Genomic DNA, 16,035 nt, shown 5'->3' with positions numbered 1-16,035 from the left:
ACAGCCCATATTTTCTTTACAAGAAGAAGAAGATTTTGTTCAGTGTATTGTTGCATTGGGATATTTGGCTTTCCTGTAGATACAACAGAATTGCGTCATATTATTAAAGATTATTTGGACAGATGTGGTAGGGAAGTTGGGATTTTCCAGAATAATTTGCCTAGTCTGGGTCAAATCGTTTATCAACAGACATCCAGATATATCCCGACGCTTCGTTGCATCAGGAAGGTTCCATATGTGCCTTCAAGGAACATATGGAATTTTGACAAAACAAACCTTACGGATGATCCAGGAAAAAAGAGGGTACTCGTGAAGAAAGGTTGCAAGTATCCTGAATTAATTCGAAATGCATCGAAGACATCAATTTCCGTTATTTTTGCAGAAAATACGGCTGGAGAACTGTTGCCTTCATATATTGTTTATCGAGCCAGCAAGATGTATAGCACGTGAACAGAAAATGGGCCAAAAGGAAGTCGATATAACGCTAGTTCTTCTGAGTGATTTGAGAGCAATATATTTACTGATTGGCTGGAGCTTCAAATGATACCTAGACTAAGAAAATTAAAAGGAAAGAAAATCCTAATATGCGACAACCTTTCTTCTCATTTGACAGTTCATTCGCTCAAATTATGTCGAGAAAACCAAGTAAGCCTAATTTGTTTACCCCCCCCCCCCCCCCCAATAGCCACACTTAACTCAGCCTCTGGACGTGGCATTTTTTCGCCCAGTTAAAATAGCCTGGAAAAAAGTGCTATCGGACTGAAAAAATACCAAAGAAGGCATTAAAAATACAAATATTCAGAAACAGAACTTCCCATCACTGTTAGTAAAATTGATGGAGATTATTGCACCAACCATCAAAGATAATTTGATATCCGGTTTTCGGAAATATGGGATATTTCCTTTGAATGTTGAGGAAGCTCTAACCCATATACCTCGAAGTTCAAACAACACAGATATTGTAGAATCCGAATTTCTTCAAATACTTGAAACACGAAGATCTTTGTCAACTAACACTACAAAGAATCGCAGAAAGACAATCAACATTCCTCCTGAAAAAAGTGTGTGCGTTGATGAATCAATTGAGGAACCTACGACCTCCACTACAGCAAATGACGAGCAGCTGCCAGCATCTTCTACTTTTAGGGGAGAGGACATACTTAGTTTAAATGATGATTCATCGGACGATCTTAACTTCGATGAAATTGAAAAAGAGCTAGAGAATTCATATATTTTGTAGAAGATAAATACTATCAAATAAATGATTTCCATTTTGATAAGGTAGTAAGAGAAGTTGTATGTTTTGTGGTCTTTTCTTTCAAAGGACAGGTCTATCCTGGACAAATTGTTTCCTTTAACACTGATGAAGTTACAATTAATGCAATGCAAAAATCACTAAAAATGTAAAAGTGGCCTCCAAAGAAAGATCAACCTACATACTCTTGGTCCGATGTTCTTGGATCTATTAAACCTCCCAAACAAGTAACAAAAAGGGGTATCTTTTCTGTGCCTAAGCTGGCTTGTTCGTACAGTGACTAAATATGCAGTGACTAAATATGCAGTTGTACATTTTGGTACAACGCTATATTCAATACACATATACTTCATCTAATTTACTTACCGTTGCACGTCATTCGCGTCATAGGCCGTGAGGTCACATGATACCAACACGAAATATTTAGGCGGTAGGTGTGTTCTTTTTTAGAATCACTTTGCCGAGTACACTGGCATTACAGCCACTAGACATATTTTATTATATACTCTTAGAAATATTATTTAAAGATTTCTATTAATGTTAACTTAAAGAAATACACAATAATATGCTTCATATAATTTGTATAAATGCATTATAAAGCGTTTTTATGAAGAACATTTGTTCGGAACACACTCTAACTGTAATCGAACGAAGGTGATATTTTGGCATAAATTGGTTACACCTATTTGACAGTTCCAGTGTTGACACGGTGTTGAAAAAAGTGTTGTTTTTGTTTAAGTATTCCATTTTACATCTTTATACGACGCATACAAGCGGCTCAAATTGTTTTTAACAAGATTATTTTTTGACTCTTGTTTTCTTTCTATTTATTTACATTAAATATTAATTTGTTTTGTTGTATAATCCACTTTTGCAATAATTATATGACCTATTTGATTTAAAATGGATTCAGGATTTTTTTATTCTTTGGCAACTATGTCAACTTAGATCTCTGTCAATAATAATGACGTGCAACGTTAAGTAAATTAGATGGACTTTATTAGGTATTTGTTTCTAAAACCTTATTAAGGTTTAAACAATTCTTTTTTTTTGAATATTTGCATTCCTTTAGTTCTTAAGTTTTTGTAAGGTACATCTAGTTTCATTTTATGAGGTACCTTATCATATTTTTTTTGTAATTTATTAATATAATCCAAAACATGTTTTAGTTTACTGCAATAAATTCTAAGAAAATATTTTTTTTCGTGTTTTTTTAATTTATTTTGTGAGATGGGGAACATTAAACAAAATGTGTGCTTAACATTGCACCAGTGATGTAAAAACTAGCGATTAGGCGTTATTTTATGATGTGGGGCAAAGTAACCCTTGGCTATGGGAAACTTTGCTCCACATTTCAAATGAAAAAAAAAAAAAAATAACAATAATTCGTTATTTTTGAGCTTAAAGTATTTAAATCATAATTGTTTAAAGTATTCTTTACAAGTAGGAGTCAAGTAAATAAAGATATCTCTCAATTTTATAAACATTTTGTTGAAAATTCTTCAGAGACCTTTAAAAACGGAGCAAAGTAACCCCGGTTTACGGTACCCCTATTAGGGGTACTTTTGAACATTTTTCTTATAATATGTAAAGGTAATTTTTTGGTATGTTTAGATAATTTCTTGGTAAGTTTGACGGACAATATTACATTATTAGATATGCTAATGTTGTTTGCGATACTTAAAAAAATAATTTTAGTCAAAATAAGTCATAATACACGTAAAAAGAAAAAACGTTCAAAAGTGCCCCTTCCTCCCCTATATATATATATATATATATATATATATATATATATATATATATATATATATATATATATATATATATATACATCATTTGTAATGTGAAAGTTTAAATTCAGCGTTCTTAAGGCATATTTCAAATTGCCTCATATTTGTTACCAAAACTCAAAATCGAAAATTTATGCTATAGTTTTAAAGATTAAGCTCTAATAAAGGAAATTTCATAGTGACAGGTCAATGGAAGTATTAAATTTTGTTGATCTCATAAGCATTGTAAGAAAAGGAAAAACTCGCGCATTATTTATTTAACAGCTTTATAGAATCTGACTTCATTTGCGGAAAAATGCAGATATTGCAAACGAAAGCTGCACTCTTCACATTCAAAACGCATGTTGATTGTTGTCGATAAGACATTCTGATCAAAAGATATCGAATTTTTGCCGTCAATTGATAATTTTATTTAAACAACTGATTTTACCAGCGCCGAATTCAACTGACATTCAAAATGGCCGGTTGCTTCAAGTGTTGTTTCTAAGAGAAAGAAAAAGTGCTAATAAACATATTTGTTCAAAATTATCTCGGCTACACTTCTTGTTTGAAACATTTTTTTCCACGACGCACAGATTCTTGGTAAATCAATGTTTTCCATTCCCTCCCACTAAAAGTCTTGTTTTCGGGGGAATCCCTCGGTAGGAGTGACAAACTTTCTTGCATCTTTTTTGGGGTCCCAAAAACTTACATTCTCAGCCAAATTCTGCTTGTTTGTATGATTTTTAGTGATTCAGTGGCATTTTCGTCTATCTAAGAATACGGATACTAATTAGATATGTTAAGAAAATGCTAATAGAGAATATTTGTATGGAAATCAATATTTTTGTTATTATATAACATTGAACTTTAGCGTTACAGGCTCAACAAATGTATGCACATGAAAATAACATAACATTATTAGTATCCGGAAAAAATAGCCCCATGTCTGGAGGCAGTGGATCTGGAATTTATGTTGGTAAGTAAAGATTTGATAATATGATTTTTCTTTATATTTTGTTGTTGTCATTTAAACTATATATATATATATATATATATATATATATATATATATATATATATATATATATATATATATTATTGTGATATTTAAAGTCTTGGTGCGCCAAGCAATAATTAGCTAATTAATTTTTTTGATTAATTAAAATTATTTAAATGATATGATTATGACTTTATCACAATTTTTAATTCTTTTATCTCAGGGTTAAATTCGTGCTTCAATATCTATGCTATTACATGTGAAAGGTAAGGTCCAGAGAATACCGGAATAATAAAAAACACATATGATCTAACACTATATATTGAAATAAAAATAATGAAATAATTCACACTCAAACGTTTTCAATAAACAAACCTCATATAAGGATTCTCAAAATTTTGTTCTCCGTACGTGAACAATCAAAATTTATGGTACAAACAATATTAATTGAAATCTCAAAATCCCAAACTATTCTAACTCTCCTAATCAAAATATTTATATCCTTTCTAAATTACGTGTAAAAATTGTGTTATCAATAAAAGAAAAAAACTGCAGAAAACAAAAATATCTCTCTCTGATGATGAGTGGTCCAAATCCTTGTTCCTTGTAGACTGTATTATCTCCTCTCAACCGCTCCCTATGTAATCAGCAATCTTACACAGATTGTTGCAAGTATATCGTCCTTAATGATCTCCTTCAAAAGCACAAATCATTCAAATTATGATAGCCTTTCTCCTCTCGATAAACTGAATCTCTCGTTGGCCCGAGTGAAAAATGACTCTTGGAATATATTCTCTTTACGATAAACTGAATCTCTCGTTGGCCTGAACAGTGACTCTTGGAATATAAGTAGAGAAATATGACTTACAATATTTTGCTGCTTCAACTTCTGTCAGATACACTAACTCCACAAAAACTCACTAACATTCAACACTACTGCTTGCTACATTTCAGGAACCGCCAGAGAACAATCACTGTTCCTCTTACAGAATTGGAAAATCAACTGATTATATCTTTTCTCTCTCCTCAATCTCGCTAAACTTTTTCCTACATACTTATCCCACCTTTTTCAATCTCCGCCAATCAAAACTCGTCACAATTCCCCCATTTTTTCATTTCGATAACAAACAAATTTTTACCTATAATTATAAAATTTCCTAAAACTTATTTACAAATAATATTTTCTATAATTCTTAAAAACTAACAAAAACCTCTTTCTAAAATCTCTTCTATTTGTCTCTAATCACTGCATTAATGTATTTTGGAAAACCCCGTTCAATTGTCTTTTTGTTTTCACTTAAAATTATGCGGGTCACTCAAGTATAACAAAGAAATAATTTATGCAAAGCTTACATTTTGTTTAGTACAGGTAATTCAAGAAATTAATAACTCTCCTTCTTCGAAATGTTTGTTGGATATTATCCTACTTATCTGAATTATTTTAATGTTATTGAATTTTGAAATATTTTTAAACAAACCAATATTTTTCTCGATTTTACATATCATAACAATATATATATATATATATATATATATATATATATATATATATATATATATATATATATATATATATATATATATGTATCCCGAAAACTTAGTAATTTTCATATATATATATATATATATATATATATATATATATATATATATATATATATATATATATATATATATATATACAGGGTGTTTCAAAAAGGTATGTCATAAATTAAATCACGCATTCCGGGACAAAAATAAATTGATTTAATCCAACTTACCTTAGTAGGTACAAAAGTGTACACAAAAAAAGTTACAGACCTTTGAAGTTACAAAATAAAAATTGTTTGTTTGCATTATCTCCTTAACTACTCGACATTTTGTAATAAAAATGGACACGCTACTTTCTTGTTCTGAAAGCATTTTTCATAAAAAAGAAACAACAAAATCTAAGCGCACAGAAAAATTTTAAGGGAGGTATGCAGCCCTAAATCCCCCCAAACTTTTGAGTACGTTCAAATCAAATGAATTTTGTGGCATCATTAGTTTAACACATTATTTTTAAAATTTTTAACAGTTTTTATTGAGTTATGGCCCTTTTCATTAACCTTTAAAAAATTACGTGCAACTAAATAAATGGCTTAAATGAATTAACAAGTACAAAAAATGTCTATAACCTCTATAAATATATTACAATAAATGTTCAAAATGACCCCCATTTTCTTCAATACACATTCGGTATCGTTTAAATAAGGAAAACCGAATGCGCTGAAAAATCATATTTTTCTGACGAAATTGATTTGCAGCTTCAATTATTCTAACCCTCTATTGTTACAGAATACACTTTCTCTTTCATAAACCCCCCAAAAGCAAAATTCCATGGGGTTAAGACCTGGACTTCTGAATGGGCAAGAAATAGGTCACGACTCCTTCCAATCCACCGACCAGGATACTGCCTGCAAAGGTATTCCCGGACTTCATTACTGTACTGCGGTAGAGCGCCATCTTGTAGAAACCACATATTTTGCCTTATTGCAATATTCACTTCTTCCAGATACTCTTGTAAATTGTTTGCCAAGAACTGCAAATAATTATCACCATTTAAATTGTTGGGAAGAAATACTGGGCCTATTAGACTGTTATCCACAATTCCTGCCCAAACATTAACTTTGAAAGTCCTTTGGTGATGAGTCGTTTTTTTGGCGTAAGGAATTTTCGTTCCCAATTTCGAGCCCAAATGTGCTCGTTATGATGGTTTGTTATTCCATGTTTACTGAAGGTAGCCTGGTCGGTAAACAAAATATTTCTAATAAAATTAACATTTCGAGTGTTTTCCATTAACAACCAATCGCAAAATCCAATCCTTTCAGGATAATCTTAAAAGAATAACTCTTGAACCGTTGTTAAGTGATAGGGTTTAAGCAGCTGATCCTTCACACGCCTCCAAACCCTTACGTGAGGAACATTTAGTTGAGCAGCTATAACCCTTGTACTTGTTCCAGGGACTTCTTCAATGATTTCTAAAATATCAGTTACATCCATTATTGGACGACCACTATTGCCAGCAACTTGCGGTTGGAATGTATCCGTTTCCCGTAAACGATAATCAATGGTCAGAAATAATCGTCTATCGGGTGTATTTCGATTGGGGTATTTTACTGCATAACGCCTTGCGGCTGCTGCACTATTTCCTTGACATTCATCTACGATATTCCCGATAGTTTATTGAAATCATAATTTAATCTGATTCAACTTACTCAAAGTTAAATGCATATCTGCCATTTCCTGAAATGTGTAGGCCATTGTAATATCAACATTTTTTATATTAATCTTATTCACACAATAAATGATAGCTTTAAATGATTGACTATTATTGATGGAACTGTTTGTAATTATTGTATCCGTAGAAACTAATTGTAATTTTATGGCCAACGAAACTAGTTTTTAGAAAAAGTGATGAGGCACAAAAGTTTTAAAAATAATGTGTTAAACTAATAATGATGCCACAAAATTAATTTGATTTGAACGTACTCAAAAGTTTGGGGGGATTTAGGGCTGCATACCTCCCTTAAAATTTTTCTGTGCGCTTAGATTTTGTTGTTTCTTTTGTATGAAAAATACTTTCAGAACAAGAAAGTAACGTGTCCATTTTTATTACAAAATGTCAAGAAGTTTAGGAGATAATGCAAAAAAACAATTTTTATTTTGTAACTTCAAAGGGCTGTAACTTTTTTTGTGTACACTTTTGTACTAAGTAAGTTGGATTCAATCAATTTATTTTTGTCCCCGAAATGCGTGATTTAATTTATGACATACCTTTTTGAAACACCCTGTATATATATATATATATATATATATATATATATATATATATATATATATATATATATATATAAAGTGCGTCCATAAAGTAACGCATAAATTCATTATTTCGTAAATCGGCGACTATAAGGAAAAATCCCGAAACACGTTAATTTTTATTTTTAAATTACCATTTTTTGCCATACATATTACATATCATACTAGTGACTTCATCCATCTGGTCTGGACGTGATGACGAAATCGATGATTTTTTTAAATGAGAATAGTGGTCATGCGATAGCTCATTTGAAAGGGTATTTTATTCTCTATTCTCTATTTAATAATATAAATATTAACGTAATTATTTATACGGTGTGTTCAAAAATTTTTTTTCTTAATTAAATTAATTGGCACAAAAAGATGAATGTATGTAATTTGTTTATTTCTAAATACATTTTACTACTGCCAGAAAACACAAAAAATGGTTTATTTAAAACATTGATTTTTGTTGAAACGAAACGTTCAAATTGCCAAGTGGCAAGTGGGTGACAGATTTAAAATTGAATTTAAGCGAAAAGCAATATTTATTTGTCAAATAAATATGCTCATTCTGTTTACTGACACTAGTAAAACGTATTTTAAATTAAATAAATTACATACATTCTTCTTTTTTCTCAATTAACTTAATTAAAAAAACTTTTTTTGAACACCCTGTATAAATAATTATGTTAATGTTTATATTGGTGAATAGAGAATTGAATACCCTTTCAAATGAGCTATCACATGACCCCTATTCTCATTTAAAAAAATTATCGATTACGTCATCAAAACCAGATAGATGACGTCACTAGTATGATATATATGCCAAAAAATTGTAATTTAAAAATAAAAATCGACCTGTTTCCGCATTTTTCCTTAAAGTCACCGATTTACGAAATAATAAGGCTATATAAATATATACGGTTGCCTTCCATCGATATACCTTTTTTGGTTTTCTGTTTTGCGAGACATGCCATTAAATTTTACTTTTATTATTTACTCGCATTATCCTTTTCCATTTATTTTAAACTTTTCAATGTTTGGCATTCCTTTCCACGAGGTAGCTGTAGCTTCCTCCGTGGTTATTGTTAGTTGTTGCCCTGGAAACCATCAGGGTCTTCTAACTCTAATGCCACAAATTGGTCGCATTGCTCTTGTAGTGATCCTTTCCCAAGTTAACATGTTCCTTTATCTAGCTTGGCTGCACCGTACTGAAGACGACCAACAGTCAGAAATACGTATATACGGTTGCCTTCCATCGATATACCTTTTTTGGTTTTCTGTTTTGCGAGACATGCCATTACATTTTACTTTTATTATTTACTCGCATTATCATTTTCCATTTCTTTTAAACGTTTCAACGTTTGGTATTCCTTTCCCCAGGTAGCTGTAGCTTCCTCCGTGGTTATTGTCAGTTGTTGCCCTGGAAACCATCAGGGTTGTCTAACTCTAATGCCACAAATTGGTCGCATTGCTCCTGTAGTGATCCTTTCCCAAGTTAACATGCTCCTTTTTCTAACTTGGCTGCACCGTACTACTACATATATATATATATATATATATATATATATATATATATATATATATATATATATATATATATATATATATATATATTGTAGATACCCGTTTACCCAAAGGGTCTCAAAGTTTACTATATATATATATATATATATATATATATATATATATATATATATATATATATATATATATATATATATATATATATATACATGTTATAATTTTAGGTGAAGAAGGTCCTGTAGAAACCATTTTAATTGGAGGAAACGGAGGAACTAAATTATTAGTAAAAACCATACCAAATCTAGAAACTGAAGAAAATTTTGATTTGAACATAGTAGAAGACGAAGATATTGATGCATTAGCTATAAAGCTGGACGATTTCTTCCTATTAAGAGATCTTTCAATGGATGGTAAATTTTCAGTGTTTGTTTCTATGTATTCGTTTACAATTTAAAGTTTTGCATATCGCCAGTTTTATTTAATAATGATTTTATAAACTCATTATACTGAGTTTTTCTTGGTCAATCTCATTTTCTCTCTCTTGCAGCGGTTAACATTAATTTTTAGCTCCCTTCTATATTTTTCTGTTATTCCATTCCTGATTCTCGATCCAATGAATATAGTTACAATGACCGCTTTGCTTAGGTACATTGATTTTTCACTGGGTATTATAATAAGCATGATTTTTTTTTATTTAAATAAATAAATCTGCATCAACTGCTAAAAGTTATTAGCAAGGACCATATACAACATGAAATAGATACCACAATTATTGGTTGTGATTGTGATGAAAATCACATTTTTAATTAACTAATATTTTTGACGTCTCGCTTTTCACTCCGGAAATCGTTCTCAAAAAAAGGTTTTTTTTTGTACAAATTATGTAAAAATGTGTATAACCAAAGATTTTGTTATTGATTATGATGGAAAATGGATAGATGGATGGATGGATAAAATTTGTGGCTTAATCCCATAAAAAACATAATATTTAACATATAGATATAGTTGTATTAATATATATATATATATATATATATATATATATATATATATATATATATATATATATATATATATATATATAGATATATGGTCTAAAATTTTATTGTACATGGAATAAAACAATTATAGTATAGAATAGAATAGTATAGTACGAGTATTTTGTTATTCAAATATATCTATCTATAAAAAAGGCTAGGACGACAACTCATACTGTTTTCCGGTACGATAACTTCTTGCGCCACCCAGGAAATCAAACTAAACTTCCAACTGACATTTCAACCATATTTTGTTTTATTCTACAGCTCTTCATAGTTTGAAGTTTAAAATATTTTTGAGTGTTTTTGGTGAGGGTAGAATAGTTCTTCGGATCGTGACGTATGATACATCATTGGAAAGGAAGGGAGGTAGCGTATAGACAGAAATAACACACATTGCAGCATTGCCAAAAGAGCATTACATTATATCTCCGTTATTATTGGTCCGATTGGAGCGTGTGATTAGTTAAATGAAAGGAAAGGATATAACGAATACACTAAGATAAAAAACAAACAAGGCAACTACCAAAAGGGCACTACACAGTATCTTCATTATTAATGAACGTATAGTTACATGCGAGATATCATAGGGCACTATGGATAAAAATAGAATAACTAAAAGACAAATTTTGATAGATTTAGGATAAGACAAATTTTGATTTATTGACAACTACACGAATCCTAACATGCGACAAATGAAAGTTGAAAATATAACGAATATATTAAGGAAGCAAAAACAAACAAGACGACTACCGCAAGAGCACTACTCAGCATCTTCGTTATTAATGAACGTCTAGCGACATACGGGATATCATAGGGTCCTATGGATAAAAATAGATTTACTATAAGACACATTTTGATTGAATATCTTAAAGCAGGCCTCTGGCTGAGCACAAAATAAATAACTGATCGAATCCTAATATACGACATAGCAAATGAAAAGGGAGGATATAATGAATATATTAAATAAGAAAAAACAAACAAAAGCGACTACCAAAAGAGTCTAGTATCTTCATTATTAGTGAACGTATAGCGACATACGAGATATCATAGGGCACTTTAGATAAAAATAGATTTACTATAAGACAAATTTTGATTTGCACTAAACAGCATCTTCGTTATTAATGAACATATAACCACATATGAGATATCACATGACACTATGGATTATAATAGATACGATACGATAAGAAGGCCTCTGACTGAGTATAAAATAAACACGTTCCCAGTTTGATATACAACGTTAGGAAAATTAACAATTTATTTAAATCAGACAGTGAATATAAGTTTGGTTCGTCGTTTAATGGTATACCCATTCCAGAACATGATCTCTTCCATTTCTTCAGTGAATCACTCAGGTAGATTTTTAAGTGAGTTGGAGATAGACTGCAGCCTTGCCTTAGTTTCTTATTTACCATAAAATGTTTATAGAACTGGTTGGTAATCCTTATTTTTTATTGAAGATAATTGTAGAATCGTTGAGTGCGTTCAGACGACCTCAGCGGCTGGAAGTGGTAGCGTTCAGTTTCAGACACCTCCAGTGCAAGCCAGCAGCTGTTAAATTTACTGCGTACTTTATTTCCGCTGGAAGAACTGCGGTTGCTTGGGCATGTGTGGTGCGCAATAATGAGTTTTAATTTCTTAAGAGTTTTCAACTAAAAGTTTGGATTGATCTAAAAAATGGATTTACAATGGAATCATGTACACAAATGTGTGTACAAGTACGGTTTGGTACTGAACAAGAATTTTTATTTATAGAAGTATTGATGTAAATATTGAAGTTAGATTCGTCGAAACGTCAAACATAAAATGAAATGTCGAGACAATTGAGTTCAGAAGTTATTGTTTGCTAGATCTAAGCCGCTGGTTACAACCACTAAGCCGCTTTGTGCTTAAATTCAGCCGCTGAGGGCGTCTGAACGCATCCGTTTTATTGCTTTTGAAAAGTGTAATAATAATAGTTTTGTTCGCGAAGACAGTCCCTGGCTGGTTTCTGACTGATTCGCAGGCGCAGTTCTGCTTTCAAGCGTTCGCGGTGTTAAAAATCCGGGACTTTGACAAAGAGTTCGATGTTCGCAGAGTATTTCTAACTATTTCATGATCAGTCCATTTGGTTCATGGATTAAAGTGCGGATTTTTATTTAGCGCAAGCGCTATAGAAACTGTAAATTGTCAGATTTTTTTTGGTCAATCGTTAGTGTTAATACTAGCTAACCTATTATTTATTTTTGTTAAGAAGTGGCAATAGAATATTCACGTTGTTTATCTTTAAATAAAAGTAACTACAACTTTCATCTTTTTAGCGATATAAATAAATAAGATTAAAAAGAAATTATATTTTATTACATTATAAATATGGAACTAAAAACAGTAAACATATTTATCGGTATTAAGAAATTATTGTTATTTACAGATGAGCGATCATTTTACATCCAGCGATGAGGATTTAGAAGAAATTCTGGACGTTCAGGGTCATTGATATAAATTTCATCTCCATAGACATCATTCTGTCTTACTACACTAGTACCAAAGAATATATATATATATATTCTTTGCTAGTACCCTATTTTTTACTTACACATTTTGGCAATATCGTCTTTAACATAAAATTTTGTCACACTTCTGTGTTCCTCCTTATGTACATATAAACAAAACAACGTGTTGATGTTTTGGGGTTAGAAACGGTCAGAAACGTCCGGAAATCGTTCGCGGAGAATTGACTGTTAAAAAATAGTAACTAATCGCGCCAGCAATAAAACTAGTCAGGGACTGTCTCCGCGAACGCAACTAATAATAGATAAGTTTTTCAATACTTGCCATCGTCTACATTCCTATTAGATTATTTTATGTAGGCTGTATTTTCTTTGTGTCATTTCATTAAAAAATATTTTTACTCCTTATTTTTTTCTTCTGTCGGCGCTTAAATTCTTATTAAGTTTATATTTATAAGTATACCTTCGTTTTATTTCTTGAATAACATGAATTACTAAAAATCGCTTTGAAACTTTTTAACTTTTTATTAATTTCTAAATATTAATTTTAATTTTAACCGTATGCGTTAATATACATAAGTATTCTCTAATTTATATTTGCATTGCTTTCTTTATTATATTAACAAATTAAAATTTGTAGATCATACATCAATTCTACTGAAAGAAAACCAATCGAATATTGTAGAGCAAGTGTGTAACGGTGATGATGTTAAAATTTGTTGCAACTTCAATATAACCATAGTAGTAAATGAAACTGCAAAAATAAGGAACTACTACAGGTATCATATGGCAGCTTTTAATGGTATAAGGTCGTTTTCTGGTATAAGGAATGCCAGTATTGAAGCTTGTGGACTTGTTGCGTGTCTGAATGAATCATTATCATCTTGTGCTTTGAGGTAATTCATACAAACCATTTATAACCCACGAAAATATTTAAGAAATTTATTAAAACTACTTATTTTCTATTGTTTATTAAGGTTATATTTGCTTCTTAATAATTTATTTTTATGCTTTTGTATACAATCTTTATGTACGAAATAAATGGTACATAAATAAAAACGAAGGTTGAGTCGTTTGAGTAGTATTTGATAGACTATCAACTTGTAAAGTCGTTTATTTATCACTATCCGATACATAATGTAAATTTTGGAGGTAAATGTAATATAGATACCTGTGACGCCATCATTCACGACAAATTCGATCAAATAGTTACAGTTAACCAACCTGCCTGTTAATTACTCGGAGAAAAGGAAATTAAGCGAATTTCTTCAGCGGTATCGTAAAATCATCGTACCGAAAGGAGGAAAGATAGGAAGAACTACCGTTGTCAAACTTAAAAATCGATACTGGTAATGCCAGAAAAGAGAAGAAGCTGAAATGATTATTCGGGAAATAAAGGAAGTTCCTTCTACCAGTCCATGGATTCCTCCAGTAGTGGCCGTGGTCAAGAAGAAACACGGAGGTTTCAAACTAGGTTTCAATACCTGAGCGAAATTATTACGTTACGAGAAGAGAACTTCTAGCAGTAGTGAAGTTAGTAGAACTTCACCTTTTATATCACCTTTACCATTTATATTCCTTTCACCTTCAAAAATAACTCTAAAATATTATATAGAAATTCGAAGTCGATCCCGAGATATAACGCATTTTTACTGTAGCGTGCTCTTGGCTCGGCGTAGGTGTTCACGCAGCTGTCCGTCGTACAGTTCTCAGTCGTGCAGCTGTTAGTCGCACGACTTATATTTATTCCCCTTTCTCCAAAATACCGGTTGGTAGCGACCATAGCCTAGTATTATGTAAAATAAGAATCATCCTGAAATACTTTCCACCCAAGAGAGCGGCGCCAACACAAACAAAAATTAAAGTCGAAGGACTAAATACGGAATCCACGGAATACTTATACAGGAAAAGAATAGAGAAAATCGCTGGGAATCAAATATTAGAAAACGATAACGAGAGAGGAAAGTAACGAATACTAACATATCAAACAGGAAAACACCGTGGTTTAAAGACGAAGTGAAGACAAAATGCGAAGAAAAGAAGAAAGCATTTTTACAATACAGAACACAACAAACAGAACAGGCATACAACCACTATAAACGAATCAGAAATGAAACGAATACTTTAGTTAGACAAATAGAAAAGGAACACTGGCAGAGTTTCTCAAAACAGATGGAACATGACTTCTACGGAACACAAAAAGAAACATGAAGAATGATCAGAGGTCAAAGAAAAGAGATGAACGAACTAATAAAAATGAAACACATTCAGAAGGAAACATGGGTAGACTACTTTCGATCCCTATTTGCTTAAGGTGACGATAATGAACCACCAACACCAGAGGTGACGACAAACGAAGAAATGAATATTGAGGAGAAAGAGGTAAAGAAAGCATTAAGGAAATTAAAAAGTAGAAAATCACCAGAAGGGGACAGAATACCAAACGAACTCCTAAAGTACGGAGGACCAGATATGACGAAACAACTATTAAAACTAATCCAAAAAATTATAGAACAAAATAGAATTCCTTAAGAATGGAAATCCTAATACCTTTCTTCAAATAGGGAGACAAATCGGACCCGGAAAATTACAGAGGAATTAATTTATTAAACACATTTATTAAATTAACAACCAAAGTGATAACGAATAAACTGAATGAAATTATAAAACTAGCAGAAGGACAACAAGGTTTTAGGTCGGGAAGATCATGCACCGACGCTATATTTATAATGAGGCAAGTGCAAGAGAAATCATTAGAATACCACAAACCGGCATGTTTCGTGGACCTACGAAGGTATTTGACCGGATCAAATTAAAAGACGTTATCCACTTACTCTACAGGTCTAGTATATAGAGATACCTCTAGGAATAATCACTAGATCAAAAATATCTACCAAAACAACACAACCAAAGTAAAAGTAGAACAAGAACTAACCGACCCTATTGAAGCTGACAATGGGATAAGACAGGGAGATTCCCTGAGTCCTCTATTCAACCTGAGTTCAACCTGATTATGGATGAAATAATAAAAAAAGTAAGAACTAAAAAAGGATACCAAATGGGAGAAAAACAACTTAAAATAATCTGCTATGCAGACGACGCAATACTACTCTCTCAAAGTGCAGATGATTTACAA

The 16,035-nt window shown here is 31.5% G+C and overlaps 1 protein-coding gene across 1 annotated transcript in view; it reads left to right on the top strand.

The window, feature by feature from the left end:
* Window positions 1-16,035, top strand: part of LOC140445666 (vanin-like protein 3) — a 31,925-nt gene that overhangs the window by 14,083 nt on the left and 1,807 nt on the right. The window contains exons 5-7 of the mRNA XM_072537904.1: window positions 3,899-4,003; window positions 9,595-9,780; window positions 13,540-13,795. Of these exons, the coding sequence (XP_072394005.1) occupies window positions 3,899-4,003; window positions 9,595-9,780; window positions 13,540-13,795 (547 nt within the window). The remainder of the gene's footprint in view (window positions 1-3,898; window positions 4,004-9,594; window positions 9,781-13,539; window positions 13,796-16,035) is intronic.

This window comes from Diabrotica undecimpunctata, chromosome 7, assembly GCF_040954645.1.
Source record: "Diabrotica undecimpunctata isolate CICGRU chromosome 7, icDiaUnde3, whole genome shotgun sequence".
NCBI classification, from domain to species: Eukaryota; Metazoa; Arthropoda; class Insecta; order Coleoptera; family Chrysomelidae; genus Diabrotica; species Diabrotica undecimpunctata.
Note: the sequence above shows the minus strand (reverse complement) of the source record. Positions and strands in the feature narration are given on the sequence as shown.